Here is a 17,965-nt window from a genome sequence, read left to right on the forward strand (position 1 = left end):
AATGAACTGCTCCGATGCTCAAGTCAGGGTGGATGCCTTGGTGAATATGGGAATATTTCCGGGTTCAGCTCTGAACCCAGACAACCCCTTTAACTGTCAGGAGGTCGTTTGTCACTTTTGTGAGGGCAGTTTCTGTAGACTGTAGAGTGCGGAAACCAGATTGTAATGGATCAAGGAGAGAGTTGACAGAGAGATAGCGTATGGGGCAAGACCAGGCACTCCAAGAGTTTAGAGATGTAGGAGTGATTGGAAACAGGTAGGTAGTTAGCCGTACAGGATGGGTCAAAATAAGTTTTTTTAATAATGGGTTATGACAGAGTTTTTGAAAGAGGAGGAGAAGATTTCAGAAAAGAGAGAAAAAGGTTGAAGAGTTTAGTTAGATGAGTAGTGACAACTTGGAAGAGAGACTGGAGTAGGTGTGAGGGAATAGGGTAGTACATGTGGTAAGGTGAGAAGAAGAGAGGATTCTGGAGACTTCTGTGACTGGGTCAAAGGGGAAAATTAACCAGGAGAGATGCACAGGGAATGGGATCAATAACACTTAGCATCTGGGAGCGAATTTCCTGCCGAATGTTTTCATATTTCTCCTTGACGTAGGTGGCTAGATCTTCAGAGTAGAGATCTGTATTAGGTAACTGCACTTTTGGACTGAGAAAAGTGTCAATGAGTCTTTTGGATTACCAGATGGTGATGAGATCAGAGTTGTGAAGTAGGTTTGTTTCGTGAGGTGGATGGCAGAGTTATAAGTTGTCAGCAAAAATTTGTAATGGGTGAAATTTTCTGATGTGTGAGTTTTTCTCCATAATCGTTCAGCAAGCATCGCTAGAGCGACTTTGAGACATCAGCCAGGGTTGCTTTCGTCTCTGTTTGGAGTTTCTTAGTGTAGGGGACACTGCTTTATCTAGCGTGATAGTGTTTTGCAGCCAGATAAGGACAGGAGAGAGAAGAAATTGGGGAAAATGATGACTGTAGAGAGGCTGTTAGTTTATGAGGTCAGTCGCATGTAGATTTCCGAATGTGTGGTAAGTAAGAGTGTTCTGAGATGGTTAAGAATTTGTGACAATGAAGGAGTGAAGCTTGTGGTCAGAGAGAAAGCAGTAAAGGAAAGTTAGTAAAGCTAAAAACCGAGCAGAGCAGGAAGACGACCATGTCAAGAGTGTTACTGTCTTTATGCGTCTGACAGTTAGAAACTTGTGAAAGGCTAAGAGGGTAGGTTACAGATAGAATCTGGGATGCAGATGGTGAGATAGGGTTGTTGGGGAGGCCTTTGACTGATACCATACACTGCCATCCACTAGCCATTAGGTTCCATTGTAAAAAAAAATATATATAAAAAAATTTATTTCTTGGATACCATTTTATGCATTTTGTTGCATAGCATCCTTCAATATTGCATACCTTTTTTTCCCAATATTCTCATGTATACCGGCCATGCACACTCATTTGGCCTCTGCCTGGGTCATTATAACCCTATAGAGACATTCAGCATGTACATGGAATTTACCTGGTGCATGTAATAAATATATAATCCAAATGTCATGTGAACCCAGCCTTACCTAAGATCAGCAATAACTCATTGCAAATTGGTCATGGAAGTTTGGTTATGTAATGTTTCAAATTCAGAATTCACCTTTCTTCTTTCAGGACAGGTATATAACTTAAAAGCGGTTTCCAGGAGTTATGTTTTGGTGACCTGAGGTTAGTATAGTTCATCTATATCAAATTGGTGGTGGGTCAGACTCCTATCACCCTTGCCTATCACCTATTTGAAGAGGCCACAGCACACGTCCGTTGTGCAGCTCATTCCCATTCAGGTGAGTGGGATCGAGCTGCAATACCAATGTATGGTGCTAGACTTGGTATAGTATGAAAAGGCCTTAATGCTGGAAATCGGATCCCCACCTATTAAATATTGATGACCTATGCTGATTTGCTTCTGTAAGCAACATTGACACTTAGAGATTGTCCAATATGACCTACGACCATGATGTAATATCACAAACTGTGTTATTTCCAACTTGAATTGCACAATTATATTGAGCCTGGTCTTGTATGGCAGCCCTGGACTTATGCCTTCAATTACAATCCTAACCCAGTTCCTTTATCTTGTTTATATCCATAGGTCAGTCTTGACTCCAGGGTCCGGGAAGTGATCAACCGAAATTTGCTAGATCCAACACCTCACATGTATGAAGATGCCCAACTTCAGATTTATACACTGATGCACAGAGACTCATTTCCAAGGTTTTTGAACTCACAAGTATTTAAGACTGTTCTTGAGAGTACAGAAGGTTCTACCATTGACTCTTAGCTGTCATCTTTGGACAAATGACATGGGGTTTTTGTCTCAAAAGAACAAATATGTAGTTTAATAACATCAGACACTGAGTTCCTGGAGAACTCCAGTTGTGCACTACTCAGGCTACTGTGAAGAATTAACAAGAGAACTGCTTTCTGTCTCCATTTTCCCAAGGGGTTTCATGCTTGATTTTGAGTGGACAAAAAAAAAACTACACTGGAATTGCCACGTTTGTTTTACACACAGTTCACTTGAGCATAGGACATAATGATCTATTTGATGGACTATGAAAATACAAATTGTTTTATCTCATTCTGCATGTGTACAAATAGACATTCTCCTTAACTCACACACACTGCAATATATAGGCAATTACATTAAACATGTACTTAGCACTATTCTATGTGGAACTCTGCTGAAAGCAGAAACAGACCTTGGCTTGGTTTGCATTTTCCTATTTGACAGATATGTATTGATGAGACTATTATACCTTGAAATTATATTTTCAGTGGTGTAAGACAAGGGATATTGTAATGCCAGTACACAGGAAAGCTTAGAATCCTTAATGGAGGTAATAGAGGTAGAAGTTGGATTATACTCACAGATATTCACTGCCAAATGTGGCTTTTTTATTTTTGTTACAGAGATCACAATGTCAAAGAAGCACAAACCACATAAAGGATAAATGTCTGGATGACCAAATCTCTGAGCTGACATTGTTTATTGTTGTTATTTAAGAAACAAATAGCATATTTATGTACATTTCAGATGTCACATACATAAAATGATTTAATGAAACTGGCAATCCAGTTTTAAAGTGTTGTCTAACATATTGTATTTCAGCAAAAAAAAGAAAAACATTAAATATCAAAGAGCTTGATACTTTAATATTTTGAATAAAATATAATAAAATGTTTACCTATATGTAGCATTTGAAACATTTTACTAGAAAAAAAAACCTGTCTTTTAAATTAATATTATTGTGTGAAAAATGCTTTGAATGCTTGGTTTAAGTTTGACAAGAAGTTACCTTTTCGGCATTTACATACACTTAAAGGTTGATCTCTTAGCTTCTTCGCTTATTGCACCTCGCCTTGAAAATAAGAGAAGTTGTAGAGGTCAGCAAGAAAACCAAATGTGTTTTTCAATTTTTTTTTCCAAATGAAAAAACTGAAAACCAGTGTTTTTGCTTGTACTGTCTAAATTATGATTTTATCACTGGGTTTTCAATTTTCTATTTAACCTGCCTTTTATATTTAAATGTGTGTCTATCTATGTTTGTAGGTGTACACACATATACACACTTGACTACTGACATTTAGTTTTTGACATATAGTGAAACGTAGTATCTTTAGTAAAGCAAAGATATAATACAGATAATTATGTTTCAATTTCTACTATCAAGAATAGTGGAAAGAAAATAACGACTTAAAATATTAGTTGCATGGATTTAAAATGGCAAATTGGGCCTTACATTGTTTAAAATGTTATTGTAAATTACATGTTACTACCTCTATTTTTTTATTTTTTTCTATTATTAGTATTATTTTTATTTTTATTCATACAGGTCTAATAATTTTACTTGAAACATTACATTTTTGTTTGCATGACTTCACCTCTAGGACAACGTGTACCATAAATACTTTACATTTGTATCTTGTACGGATATCAGGAGAAATGGATATCAAGGGCTATTATATGCTCCCTATGCAAATATTTTACTTATATTAGTATTAAAAATAAAAAATATAGCATTTAAAGAAACAATAAGTGAAAAATAGAAAAAGAATAGATTCTGTTTACACTGAGACTACTGAATATTCTGAATTTAATATTCAGCGCTTTTAAAAGGTTATTATTTATACAGTTGTAGATAAAGTGAAAAAAATATTTATTACAATAATTTCTAGTATAAAAAGTTTTGACTGAAAATTATATTGTGCTATTCACTGTTATATTCATATTGGTTTGATCTACTCACCAAATAAATAATGGTGGGATGACTCTCAGTTAAAATATATATGTACGTAGCAAAAAAATATATACATTTTTTCTTTTTTTCCATGAATGTGAAAAATAGAAATTTTCCTAGTATCTTCTGTTTTAATTCTCTGGTTTTATTAACTACAGATACAGTACTGTAGTAGAACTATTTTTCCTAAATGAAATTGTATTTGCTGTGCTTCTATTTTTTGGTGTCATAGATGTTATGGTGCTCAGTGCGCAATAACAGCACGGATATGAAATCTGTATAGACATTAGAAAATATGTACTGAAATGATGGCAGGATTTATACTCGCTGATAACAGCAGTAGTAAATGACATTTGTTTACAGTTTTAAACTTAACAGGAAAATAAGATCTTATTTTTGCATGAAAAAGTTTACTGTGCCATACGATCAGACTCTCTAAGTCTCCCATTTTTAACTAATGGTATTATAAAATTATGTCCCAAAGAAGAACAATAAAATATGGGCATGAGCTGAATTTGTCCCTTCCTTTTTTTGACAAGGTAACTGATAATGTTAGTGGCTTAAAGGGATTGTCTCACCTCAGTAAATTATCACGTAGAGAAAGTTAATACAAGGCACTTACTAATGTATTGTGATTGTCCATATTGCATTCTTTGCTGGTTTGATTCATTTTTCCATCACAATATACACTGCTTGTTTCCAATGTCATGACCACCCTGCAATCCATCAGTGGTGGTCATGCTTGCACACTGTAGGAAAAGGTACAGGCATCTCCTGTGCAAGCATGGCCACTGCTGCTGGATTACAGGGTGATTGTAACCCCTGGAAACCAGCAGTGTATAATGGGATGGAAAAACGAATCAAGCCAGCAAAGGAAGCAATATGGACAATCACTATACATTAGTAAGTGCCTTGTATTACCTTTTTCTACATGATGAATGTCATTTCCTGAAGTGAGACAACCCTTTTAACATTTCATTGATCATTTCTGAATCCCTATACTTTGAAGAGCTTTGAATGCATGATAATTCTATTTATTACAAGACATTTATTATTACTGCTGAGAAAAGTGCATGGGTTGTGTTTGTACCTGAGTATTCTTTACTGGTTATGAAAATGCACATGTGTTATGTTTCTTGTGTCCAACCTTGAAATATTTCAGTAGAGGGACACATCTTTTTAAGAACACATATCAAAAGGTGCAGTCAAACTTATTTGCTTTTATTTCATTTGCCAATTCCTTTGCTGTGACAGTGGTCATATATTTATGTTTTAGTGGATTATTTAGACTTACTGGATCATTTAGATTTGGACCATATTTTATGGCTAGAAGTTTAAAAAAAAAAAAAAGCCTCTATTGAATGATCCAGATTATGGCCTTAACCACTGAAATAATATGTCAATTGAAAAAGTGACTAGAGTTTTTCAAATCCTATAGTAAATCGGACATCTATAGGCCCAAGATCACGCATCCATAAGGCCAAATACATTATGTAACTAAAATTATATTGGAATTGGACTCTTTTTAAACCAATCCACGTGAATCCTCATTGATTTTTAATGGAGCCCTTCAAGGTTCCATTTTATTGACTACACCACTCACCGTCTTATAGAAAGGAACTCAACAGAAGTGTGAACAGATCCTTAAATCCAAGGTTATTTTTATTTTTTAATACCTCTTGGGTAACTGAGAAGTCAATTTTCAACAATGGAGAACACATATGTGGTCCAAAAATTTGGCACCATTATGAATAAGAATTTAATTTACAACATTTTCTGTTTTGGCTGTACAACCCTTGACTTAACGTTTGACTATGTATTTCTAACCTATATATTGTATAAACAAATAACTGAAGCATATTTAAGTGGTTATGGGCCTTGTTAGTTGAATGGAAAGACCATCCATGCTTTTTTTCTGTGGTCATAATATGAACATCCCATTGTCTTATTTGTCTTATTCACTCTTGATGTCTATTATTTAGAATATGCACTGCCCACACATCTGAAGCCAATTCTACAATCAACAATTTATATTTTATTGAGACCGTCAGTCAATTTTTATCCTCCTCTTAAGTTTGTTTCTTCTATGTTTTAAAGCATTTTTTGCACTTTTTGTAAGTGTGACTGCACCTTTGTATACTAGAGATTAGTTGACCTCAATCGTGCTACTAAGTACTTGACATATATTTCATGAGCTTCAGAAGAACAAAACTTTTCTTATGTGACTCAGGCCAAATTCAAGTAATTACTATTTTTGATTTTGCAACATTTTCAATTTAGAAAGTTCTAACAGCAGGTATCATAGAAAAGGTCAGCACCTAAAGTATGAAGAAATGTTTATAATATGTATGGATGTGTGGATGTATGCATTCATTCATACCTGTTTATCCTTGTAAAATTGAGGCCAACAATCTCATTTCTTTTAAACAACAAATCTCTGCATTCAGATGGTGCTAGATTTAAGCCATTTGCCTTTGCACTGTGGCTATTTTGATGTCTCGACATAATAAGGTAATTGGTTGGGGTGCCAGTTATGCAAAAGATGCTATATTGATACAACTAGACATACACATATAGTAATCCTTCAAAAGCAGGCTTTGATTTTAATTGAGTGGCCCCCAAAATAACTATTTTGATCAACAGCCAGAACAAAAAGTCTGGTGGACAGATGGAACCCAAAGCATGTGACTATCAATTCATGAATATTGAAGGTAGATCAGTAAGATCTTATGATCTCCATTCTACCACATCAGTCAGAGATCTTGACCATAAAATTATGGCCTTAAGTCTCTAACATATTGTAGAGACTTTTTGAAAATAATACCTTTTCTTGAACTATATATATCCATAAAAATGTCTGATGCTGACGCATACATTAAGTAAAATTGTTTCAGTTTAGCATTTGACATATACTGTGTTTTCTCCTCAACCAAAAATGAATATCTGCAAACCAAATAACTTACAGTATTCTAGCAATTTCCATTATATTTATTTATTTGATAGCACTTTGATTTTGGAAACTTTCATGATGGGAATTGCTGGCGCTTTTATTAAAATGGGAATATGAATTGTATTTCCCTTTACATGTACGTCTAACAAGAAAATACAGTATTTAAAATTATGTAAGTGCTTTGTGCATTAGTCTAGCCATCCAATTTTCACTGCTAGGAAGTTCAGCATTATAACTTTAGCAAGATTTTTTTGTTATATTATCACAAATGGATGTACTTTGTTGCGCTGTAAAAGTGGATTTGTCACTATTGTTGTAAATTCAATTAAGATATGAAACAAGCAAAAAAAAACATAGAAAAGTATATAAAACCATATTATATTACGTTCTGAAATGTTATGCTTAAAAAGTTTTGCACCTTTTATAAATAATAAAGTATATTTCTTTAAACTGCTCACGTTCTTAGTGTTACAGATTGTGTGCTTTGAAAGAAATACTGGTTTAAGTACACAAATGGTCTGACTTCTTTCTGAACGACAATTCATGCGTTATGTATGATGAAGCATACAAATATAGAATTAATCCACAGTAAAAATTTCAGTTATGCTACATGCAAATTGCGGATCGGCAAAAAAAAACAGGCCATATGGACGTCATCCGTTTATTTTTGTGGATCCGCAATTTGTAACAATGGCTATCCTTGTCCGCAAAACGGACAAGAATAGGACATGTTATATATTTTTTTGCAGGGCTACGGAAAGGATATACAGATTTTTTGCAGACCCATTGAAATGAATGGGTCTGCATCCTATCCACAAAAAAAAAACGGAAAGGAAACGGAAACAAAATACATACGTGTGCATGAGGCCTTACTGTTTAAATCCATTGGATTGCATTATCTTACACTAGACCTAAGTTACAGTCTGTTATCTAGTCCAGAGCTGCATTCTCAATTCTTCAGGCTCCAAAGCTGAAATGGCTTAGAATTTTCTGACTCAACGTCTACACAGAGCGTGGAATTCTACACGTTAAATTAGGCTTGCTTAATCTTTGTGACAATGAGGATCAACAATCAGTATTTTTATAGATATCTCCTTCCTGCATCTTCTCAATTTATGAATTTCTTAGCTTCTACTGTGATTTTGTACAAAGGATATCATATGAGATTCTTGAATTAGAGGTGATATGGCAGACATATATCCATGCTTTAAAGTAAATAAATAAAACTAAGCAAAAATTCTGTGTTATTCAGTAATAGTGCTGTGATAGCTGAGCTCCTGCTACTCAAGACATTCCATTAATGTCAAAAAAATTAAAATATATGGGATTCCACTATCTCCTTTGTTGATTTTATGGCAGCATAACACGCCTGCACTTATAACCAAAGGGTGTAATATTTCTCGATTCAGTCAATTTAGCTAAAAATCAATATCCCACTGTTGGAGAAAACTGTCTTCTCGGCCAATCTCACGATTTAAAGGGGTCTTCTAATTAAAACATCTTCTTTCTGCATGTCCTATTGGTGCACGCTGCATTAATGGTGGGCATTCTTCTGTTCACAAGACACTAAACTAATATCTAAAGGGGTTCTCAACTCCAGGTATCAATGGCAATTATTAGACGCACAGAAATTTCTGTGGAAGACATATTATGCTCCAAGGGCCTTAAAGATACTTCAAATTGCTTTTGGTCACTTGATTTATGTCACATTGATTTGCTTGAATTATTTCATTTTATTGTGTGCGTCTGTACCTAAGTATCTAAAGGATGTCACAAAAATATGTATTTAAAGGTTGTGTTATATTGTGATGTCACAATAGAGTGTGCCTTCAGCTTCCACCCAGTGCCATCAGCTGCCCCCCAAGTGCCACCAGCTTCCCTCCAGTGCAACCAGCTGCCCCCCAGTGCCATCAGGTTCCCCCTAGTGCATCAGCTCCCCCCCCCAGTGCCATCAGCTTCCCCCCAGTGCCATCAGCTGCCCGCAGTGCCATCAAGTTCCCTCCAGTGCCATCAGTTTTCCCCCCAGTGCCATCAGCTTCCCCTCAGTGCCATCAGCTGCGCCCCAGTGCCATCAGGTTCCCCCCAGTGCCACCATCTCTCCCTTCTAGCCATGTCCTCAGCACCAGTGATATAAAACACTCACCTCTCCTGTAGGGGCGCCGCTCCACAGATCATCCTCTTCTGTTGTCCTGACGTCACACAGCATCAGGTCATAGTGCACGCTTACCTGGCCCTATGTCCTGACGATGTGTCAGGAGGACAGTACAGTGCAGTGCCGGCCGGCGGGTGACCACGGAGCAGTGAGTAATAGCAAGTGCTTCACTCACGCTTCATGGTCACATGACACAAACGAATCCTCGATGCAAATTTTGTGTCTAATTACGCGATTCAATCGAGTAATCGTTTCAGCCCTAGTATAGGCTGTGCTGTAGTCTTGATTTCCTTAATTAGTTCAATTTAGCTAGTGTGTATTAAATGTTTCTCTCAATATTGCTGATGTTGCACTTATTCATGGTTTGATGATGTCACAACAGTGTGTGTTATAGGGTGTGCAGTGTTGTAACAGTAGTGTTCTGATGTGGTCTTAATAGGTTAAGTGTGTATTTACAAGCCATTTTCTATTACCACTGTGTTTCAGTAGGGTGTATATCTAAAGAATATTCTAAAGAATGCTCTATTGTGATGATGCCAGAATGGTGTGTTTGTAGGCTGCCTACCATTTATAGGTGGTTGCTCTATTGTAATGATGTAATTGTTGTATTTCTATTTATAGGCTATGTTCTACTATGATGATGTCACAATACCATGTGTATATATTCTTGATTATATTGTGAGGGTGTTAGAATAGGTTGTTTATAGGCTGAGTTATAGTGTGATAACATCATCATATTGTGTTTACTTTTTGATGATGTCATAAGTGTTTGTATTTAAAGGCTGTGTTCTACTGTGGTAATATCACAATAGTGAATAGTGTTTATTTATGGGCTTATTTATATCATGACATTAACATTTTACTTATGTAATTATGTTTTGTCTTTTTATGATGATGTTATTGCATCATATATAGGCTGAGTTAGTTCATTGCAACATTGGTAAAATTGAATGATTTATGAAGCATTTCATGTGTTCAGCTAAGTTCAATCTTAGTAAAAATGTTTTTGAAATTTGGAAGTCAAACCAGAAAATAACATGTGTATAATAACATATACTGATAGATTAGTTAGATGCACAGGATGGTTGATGCACCAAACAGGGTGCTCTCAGTTTTAGCAGCGTCACCCCGCTGCTAGGAGCACAGAAATATAAAAAGGAATTGACTGGGCACTCCTTAGATATTGGAAACTGCTATTTATTTATTAATGAATAATTACAATAATTTAAAGAATAATTACAATAATTTAAAGATGAGAACACCAAGGTGTAATTGAAGTCACTATCTCACTATTGGACAACATACATATTGAAAATTCTGCGTATCAGTGATCGGAATGAAGCTGAAATGGTCACCGCCACAGTATTATCAGACCCGACAGCCTCACTCCAGTCTCTGCATAGGCCGAAAATTACATAGATCATAAATTACATAAATACTTAACTTTAATAAAACGGCAGTGTATTAGCAGTATAATAAAATATAATGATAAAATGCAATGGCAATGGAATATGGTGTGATATCAATACAATATCATTCAGGTAACTATATAAGGATGGAAATTCGTTTATCCTGAGGATTTCCCAATGTCCAACTATGCCAAAGGTGCCCACAGGTTCGTTATAACGATGTCAATGGACAAGGTGATGTTGTATGGAATAGCAACAAAGATCGATTAATTTGTTCAGTCATTGGACCAGCGGCGTCCCGCTAGCGGTCTGAAATTAATCCGACAATTTGAACAGTTGTACATATAGGAACGTTCTTACCGGTGCTGGAGGGTTCTCACATGGAGAGAAACCTCTGCCGTCTGTCGAAACCTAATCCTGGTTTAACTGCAGTCTGGTAGAACTCACGGTGGGTGTTATGGATCACCTGTTAGCAGTCGAATCACTGCACGAGGTCCCGCTTGTTAGAGTCCAAATGAAGTATCCCAACCTTCCGGGTAGAGGTTTCAGATCGGCTGTGTTTGGTGACTCGGCTCAGAATTGTTCCTTTGTAAAATCAATGCGGTGCACTCGCATATAGTTGAATTTGGGGGGTCAGACCAGACGCGTTTCGGGGTTAGAGTGTCCCCTTCCTCAGTGGCTATCCGACCTCCCCAAGAGACCATTCTTTTATACTCTAACAAGGAGCTTTACAAACCCCGGTTCGGACTTTGGTTCCGGAAGTCCTGTGAAAATCCTTATCCCGTCAGGGAATATTTTCCTTATAAATATCACAATGCCGCTTTACTTGTTCTGTTTATTTAAAGTACTGTTATTGTGTTCGCACATTTCTATAGTGAGAGTCTTTTGTATATCTGTTGCAATAGATAACAACTAGATAGTATCGATGCGATTCACTTGCGTTTTCCTTATCGCCTCCAGCCGTCCAAATAGTTGCACATAGACTGCTACATATGTAAATGTATAGTATATCACATATAAAGAACATTTCAAGGATATTATAACATTTATCTAGCTATTCCACCGCTATGTATAGGAAAACTTTTTATATAAAAAAATCTTTTGTGTATAAAATCTTTTTCTATAAAAAGAGGAATGGAAAAACGTATAAAAAAATTTAAAATGGGGCAGAGGAAATTATTTTCTTGATCGAATGAATATTAAAAAGACACAGATAATTCTAAACCAGCAATATATAAATATTTTACTTTATTTCTAAAGGACCATATATTAATGCCTCTATAAAGTTATATATCCATATACCTAATACAGGAAATAGATAATAAAGGAAATAGATATGGGTATTGATATATATCCATATATTAATTCTTGTAGAATTCCAATAATATATCCCAATAGTCTATATATATATAGATATCCAAAATTGAATCGATATCCATAGACCTTATGGGAATATTGTTTGTGATATTATATATAATCTAAAAATATGTATATACATAAAAGCCCATAAGTAACTTCCATAAAAATATTTTTTTCATAAAAATGTTAAATAAAAAGTTCCAATAAAAATCCCATACAGGTTCAAAAGTTATATTAATAAACACATAATTCCGTAAAAATGTATATATATAGAAGTTGATGTATAAAAATTGATAAAAATAATTTGATAGAAATGATTTCTATATATTTGTAAAAAAAATAATTATTATATATTTGTATAAAAATTAACATAAAAATTGGCACAAACAGGAAATTTTGTTGGGTAGACAAAACAGACTGGTGCCATGCACAGTCGGTCAGTGGTGCGTGTTAAGGAACTACCGTCAAGAGGGAACCAGCCGGGGCATAAAGCTACTCGGCAAAGCTCACCCTCAAAGGTAGGTCCCCAACTGAGTTTATAAAAAGCCGAATATTTCATATTCTGCATTTAGACCATCGGGAATCATAGTCTCCATTTCATAGATTCTCTGAGTTTCCAATCTTGACATTTTGCTGATATGATTCCCTTTTCTCCAGCTCTTAGGTACTTTATCTATGGCCGCAAATGTCAATTTGGATAGATCACTATTATGAGCAATTTAAAAATGTTTAGAAAGTGAGTGAGTTTCTACGCCCTTTTTAATATTTTGTGTTCAGAAAGGCGTTTCTTGAGAGTCCTTTTAGTCCTGCCTATATATTGGCGTTTGCAAGGACATTCTATCATATAGATGACATTTTCTGTACTACAGGTTAAAAATTCTTTTATGGTGTGTCCATTTCTAGTTGCGATTATTTCTTTTGTTTGTTTTGTAAATGATGTTAATTTGCAATTCCCGCACTGGCCACATCTAAAAAAAACTTTAAGGTCCATCCATTTTTGTATTGATGGAGCGTTTTTAGATTGGTCATCCTCCTTAATTGTGGGAGCTATCTTATTTCCCAATGTGGGTGCTTTAGTGAAAACAATCAAGGGTTTTAATGGAATTATTGTACCTATAGTTTTTTCTTTTTTGATGATGTCCCAATGTTTATATATGATATTTTTTATCTTACCATATTCACTACTATACGGTAATATTATTTTAATTTGATTGTCTATTTTTTCTTTATGGTTATTGGTTTTCCCGTTAAAAAACTCCTTTCTGTCCATTTTAGTTACTTTATCTAGTGCAGAATTTAAAATATCTTCCGGATATTCTTTGTTTAAAAATTCTGATTTCATTTTTTCGGCCTCTATTTCAAATTGATCCACCATTGTACAATTTCTCCTTAATCGCTGGAACTGACCTTGCGGAATGTTAATAAGCCAACTTGGCAGGTGGCAGCTGTTAAATAAAATATAACTGTTCCGCGTAGAGGGCTTAATAAAAGTACATGTTTTAAGTACATTCTCATCCACATATATTTTCAAGTCTAAAAATTCTAATGTCTCTTTACTGTTAGTACCCGAAAATTTGAGATTAAAATCGTTACGGTTAATATCATCTAAAAACTGTTTGAGTGATTCAGGGCTTGATTGCCATATAAAGAACACATCATCGATGTATCTCTGCCAGAGCACCAGGTCCGTCCCCAGTCTTGGGGTCACAAACTTTTCTTCTCAATTGGCCATGAATAAATTCGCATAACTGGGGGCGAACCTGGTGCCCATGGCAGTGCCCCGAATTTGCAAATAAAAGGATCCATTAAAATAAAAATAATTGTGATTTAATATTTAATATTTTATATTAAATCACAATTATTTTTATTTTAATGGATCCTTTTATTTGCAAATTCGGGGCACTGCCATGGGCACTAGGTTCGCCCCCAGTTATGCGAATTTATTCATGGCCAATTGGGAAGAAAAGTTTGTGACCCCAAGACTGGGGACGGACCTGGTGCTCTGGCAGAGATACATCGATGATGTGTTCTTTATATGGCAATCAAGCCCTGAATCACTCAAACAGTTTTTAGATGATATTAACCGTAACGATTTTAATCTCAAATTTTCGGGTACTAACAGTAAAGAGACATTAGAATTTTTAGACTTGAAAATATATGTGGATGAGAATGTACTTAAAACATGTACTTTTATTAAGCCCTCTACGCGGAACAGTTATATTTTATTTAACAGCTGCCACCTGCCAAGTTGGCTTATTAACATTCCGCAAGGTCAGTTCCAGCGATTAAGGAGAAATTGTACAATGATGGATCAATTTGAAATAGAGGCCGAAAAAATGAAATCAGAATTTTTAAACAAAGAATATCCGGAAGATATTTTAAATTCTGCACTAGATAAAGTAACTAAAATGGACAGAAAGAAGTTTTTTAACGGGAAAACCAATAACCATAAAGAAAAAATAGACAATCAAATTAAAATAATATTACCGTATAGTAGTGAATATGGTAAGATAAAAAATATCATATATAAACATTGGGACATCATCAAAAAAGAAAAAACTATAGGTACAATAATTCCATTAAAACCCTTGATTGTTTTTACTAAAGCACCCACATTGGGAAATAAGATAGCTCCCACAATTAAGGAGGATGACCAATCTAAAAACGCTCCATCAATACAAAAATGGATGGACCTTAAAGGTTTTTTTAGATGTGGCCAGTGCGGGAATTGCAAATTAACATCATTTACAAAACAAACAAAAGAAATAATCGCAACCACAAATGGACACATACACACCATAAAAGAATTTTTAACCTGTAGTACAGAAAATATCATCTATATGATAGAATGTCCTTGCAAACGCCAATATATAGGCAGGACTAAAAGGACTCTCAAGAAACGCCTTTCTGAACACATATCAAATATTAAAAAGGGCGTAGAAACTCACTCACTTTCTAAACATTTTAAAATTGCTCATAATAGTGATCCATCCAAATTGACATTTGCGGCCATAGATAAAGTACCTAAGAGCTGGAGAAAAGGGAATCATATCAGCAAAATGTCAAGATTGGAAACTCAGAGAATCTATGAAATGGAGACTATGATTCCCGACGGCCTAAATGCAGAATATGAAATATTCGGCTTTTTATAAACTCAGTTGGGGACCTACCTTTGAGGGTGAGCTTTGCCGAGTAGCTTTATGCCCCGGCTGGTTCCCCCTTGACGGTAGTTCCTTAACACGCACCACTGACCGACTGTGCATGGCACCAGTCTGTTTTGTCTACCCAACAAAATTTCCTGTTTGTGCCAATTTTTATGTTAATTTTTATACAAATATATAGTAATTATTTTTATACAAATATATAGAAATCATTTCTATCAAATTATTTTTATCAATTTTTATACATCAACTTCTATATATATACATTTTTACGGAATTATGTGTTTATTAATATAACTTTTGAACCTGTATGGGATTTTTATTGGAACTTTTTATTTAACATTTTTATGAAAAAAATATTTTTATGGAAGTTACTTATGGGCTTTTATGTATATACATATTTTTAGATTATATATAATATCACAAACAATATTCCCATAAGGTCTATGGATATCGATTCAATTTTGGATATCTATATATATATAGACTATTGGGATATATTATTGGAATTCTACAAGAATTAATATATGGATATATATCAATACCCATATCTATTTCCTTTATTATCTATTTCCTGTATTAGGTATATGGATATATAACTTTATAGAGGCATTAATATATGGTCCTTTAGAAATAAAGTAAAATATTTATATATTGCTGGTTTAGAATTATTTGTGTCTTTTTAATATTCATTCGATCAAGAAAATAATTTCCTCTGCCCCATTTTAAATTTTTTTTATACGTTTTTCCATTCCTCTTTTTATAGAAAAAGATTTTATACACAAAAGATTTTTTTATATAAAAAGTTTTCCTATACATAGCGGTGGAATAGCTAGATAAATGTTATAATATCCTTGAAATGTTCTTTATATGTGATATACTATACATTTACATATGTAGCAGTCTATGTGCAACTATTTGGACGGCTGGAGGCGATAAGGAAAACGCAAGTGAATCGCATCGATACTATCTAGTTGTTATCTACTGCAACAGATATACAAAAGACTATCACTATAGAAATGTGCGAACACAATAACAGTACTTTAAATAAACAGAACAAGTAAAGCGGCATTGTGATATTTATAAGGAAAATATTCCCTGACGGGATAAGGATTTTCACAGGACTTCCGGAACCAAAGTCCGAACCGGGGTTTGTAAAGCTCCTTGTTAGAGTATAAAAGAATGGTCTCTTGGGGAGGTCGGATAGCCACTGAGGAAGGGGACACTCTAACCCCGAAACGCGTCTGGTCTGACCCCCCAAATTCAACTATATGCGAGTGCACCGCATTGATTTTACAAAGGAACAATTCTGAGCCGAGTCACCAAACACAGCCGATCTGAAACCTCTACCCGGAAGGTTGGGATACTTCATTTGGACTCTAACAAGCGGGACCTCGTGCAGTGATTCGACTGCTAACAGGTGATCCATAACACCCACCGTGAGTTCTACCAGACTGCAGTTAAACCAGGATTAGGTTTCGACAGACGGCAGAGGTTTCTCTCCATGTGAGAACCCTCCAGCACCGGTAAGAACGTTCCTATATGTACAACTGTTCAAATTGTCGGATTAATTTCAGACCGCTAGCGGGACGCCGCTGGTCCAACGACTGAACAAATTAATCGATCTTTGTTGCTATTCCATACAACATCACCTTGTCCATTGACATCGTTATAACGAACCTGTGGGCACCTTTGGCATAGTTGGACATTGGGAAATCCTCAGGATAAACGAATTTCCATCCTTATATAGTTACCTGAATGATATTGTATTGATATCACACCATATTCCATTGCCATTGCATTTTATCATTATATTTTATTATACTGCTAATACACTGCCGTTTTATTAAAGTTAAGTATTTATGTAATTTATGATCTATGTAATTTTCGGCCTATGCAGAGACTGGAGTGAGGCTGTCGGGTCTGATAATACTGTGGCGGTGACCATTTCAGCTTCATTCCGATCACTGATACGCAGAATTTTCAATATGTATGTTGTCCAATAGTGAGATAGTGACTTCAATTACACCTTGGTGTTCTCATCTTTAAATTATTGTAATTATTCTTTAAATTATTGTAATTATTCATTAATAAATAAATAGCAGTTTCCAATATCTAAGGAGTGCCCAGTCAATTCCTTTGTATAATAACATATGTATATAAAAGCAAACTTACCTGATTTGGCAGATGCACTTTTGACATTAGTTTAAAGTAAAACAGATAAAGCAACTGCACCGCAACTGTCCTGACTGATATCTATAAAGATATAACAATTACTATTTCTAGCAACTTTCATATCCAGATATTTACAATTTTTTTCAAATCCATGGATTTACCTTTAAACAATGTTTTGCTACTTCTAGAAAATCTACAGAAAGAATGGAGTAGTCTTAGGTTTTAGTTTGCTGACCTCTTATGTTTATGTGCTTTTAAGTGTTTGACTAATACACAGATACGTGCTATGCTAGAAGCGATCAGTGTGTGCCAGTGCACACTTCAATTAAAGTGGTGATGTGGGGAAGTGCACTCCCAGCCACCGCCTAAAAACGAAGCAATTCAATAGCATAGTGATCTGCCACTAATAATGAACATCAGCTAGTTTTAACCCACAGTATTTAGAGCTCACTTATAATAGTTAATAGATGTGCTGACTTCATTTTAAG

At 35.1% G+C, this 17,965-nt stretch overlaps 1 protein-coding gene across 1 annotated transcript in view; it reads left to right on the forward strand.

Moving 5' to 3' along the window:
* The window catches only part of RGS17 (regulator of G protein signaling 17), a 75,384-nt gene extending 71,990 nt beyond the window's left edge, over window positions 1–3,394 (forward strand). The window contains exon 3 of the mRNA XM_040427341.1: window positions 2,123–3,394. Coding sequence (XP_040283275.1) covers window positions 2,123–2,311 — 189 coding nt within the window. The 3' untranslated portion in view covers window positions 2,312–3,394. The remainder of the gene's footprint in view (window positions 1–2,122) is intronic.
* The last annotated feature ends 14,571 nt before the right edge of the window (window positions 3,395–17,965 follow it).

Source organism: Bufo bufo, chromosome 4 (genome assembly GCF_905171765.1).
Source record: "Bufo bufo chromosome 4, aBufBuf1.1, whole genome shotgun sequence".
Lineage (NCBI taxonomy): Eukaryota > Metazoa > Chordata > Amphibia > Anura > Bufonidae > Bufo > Bufo bufo.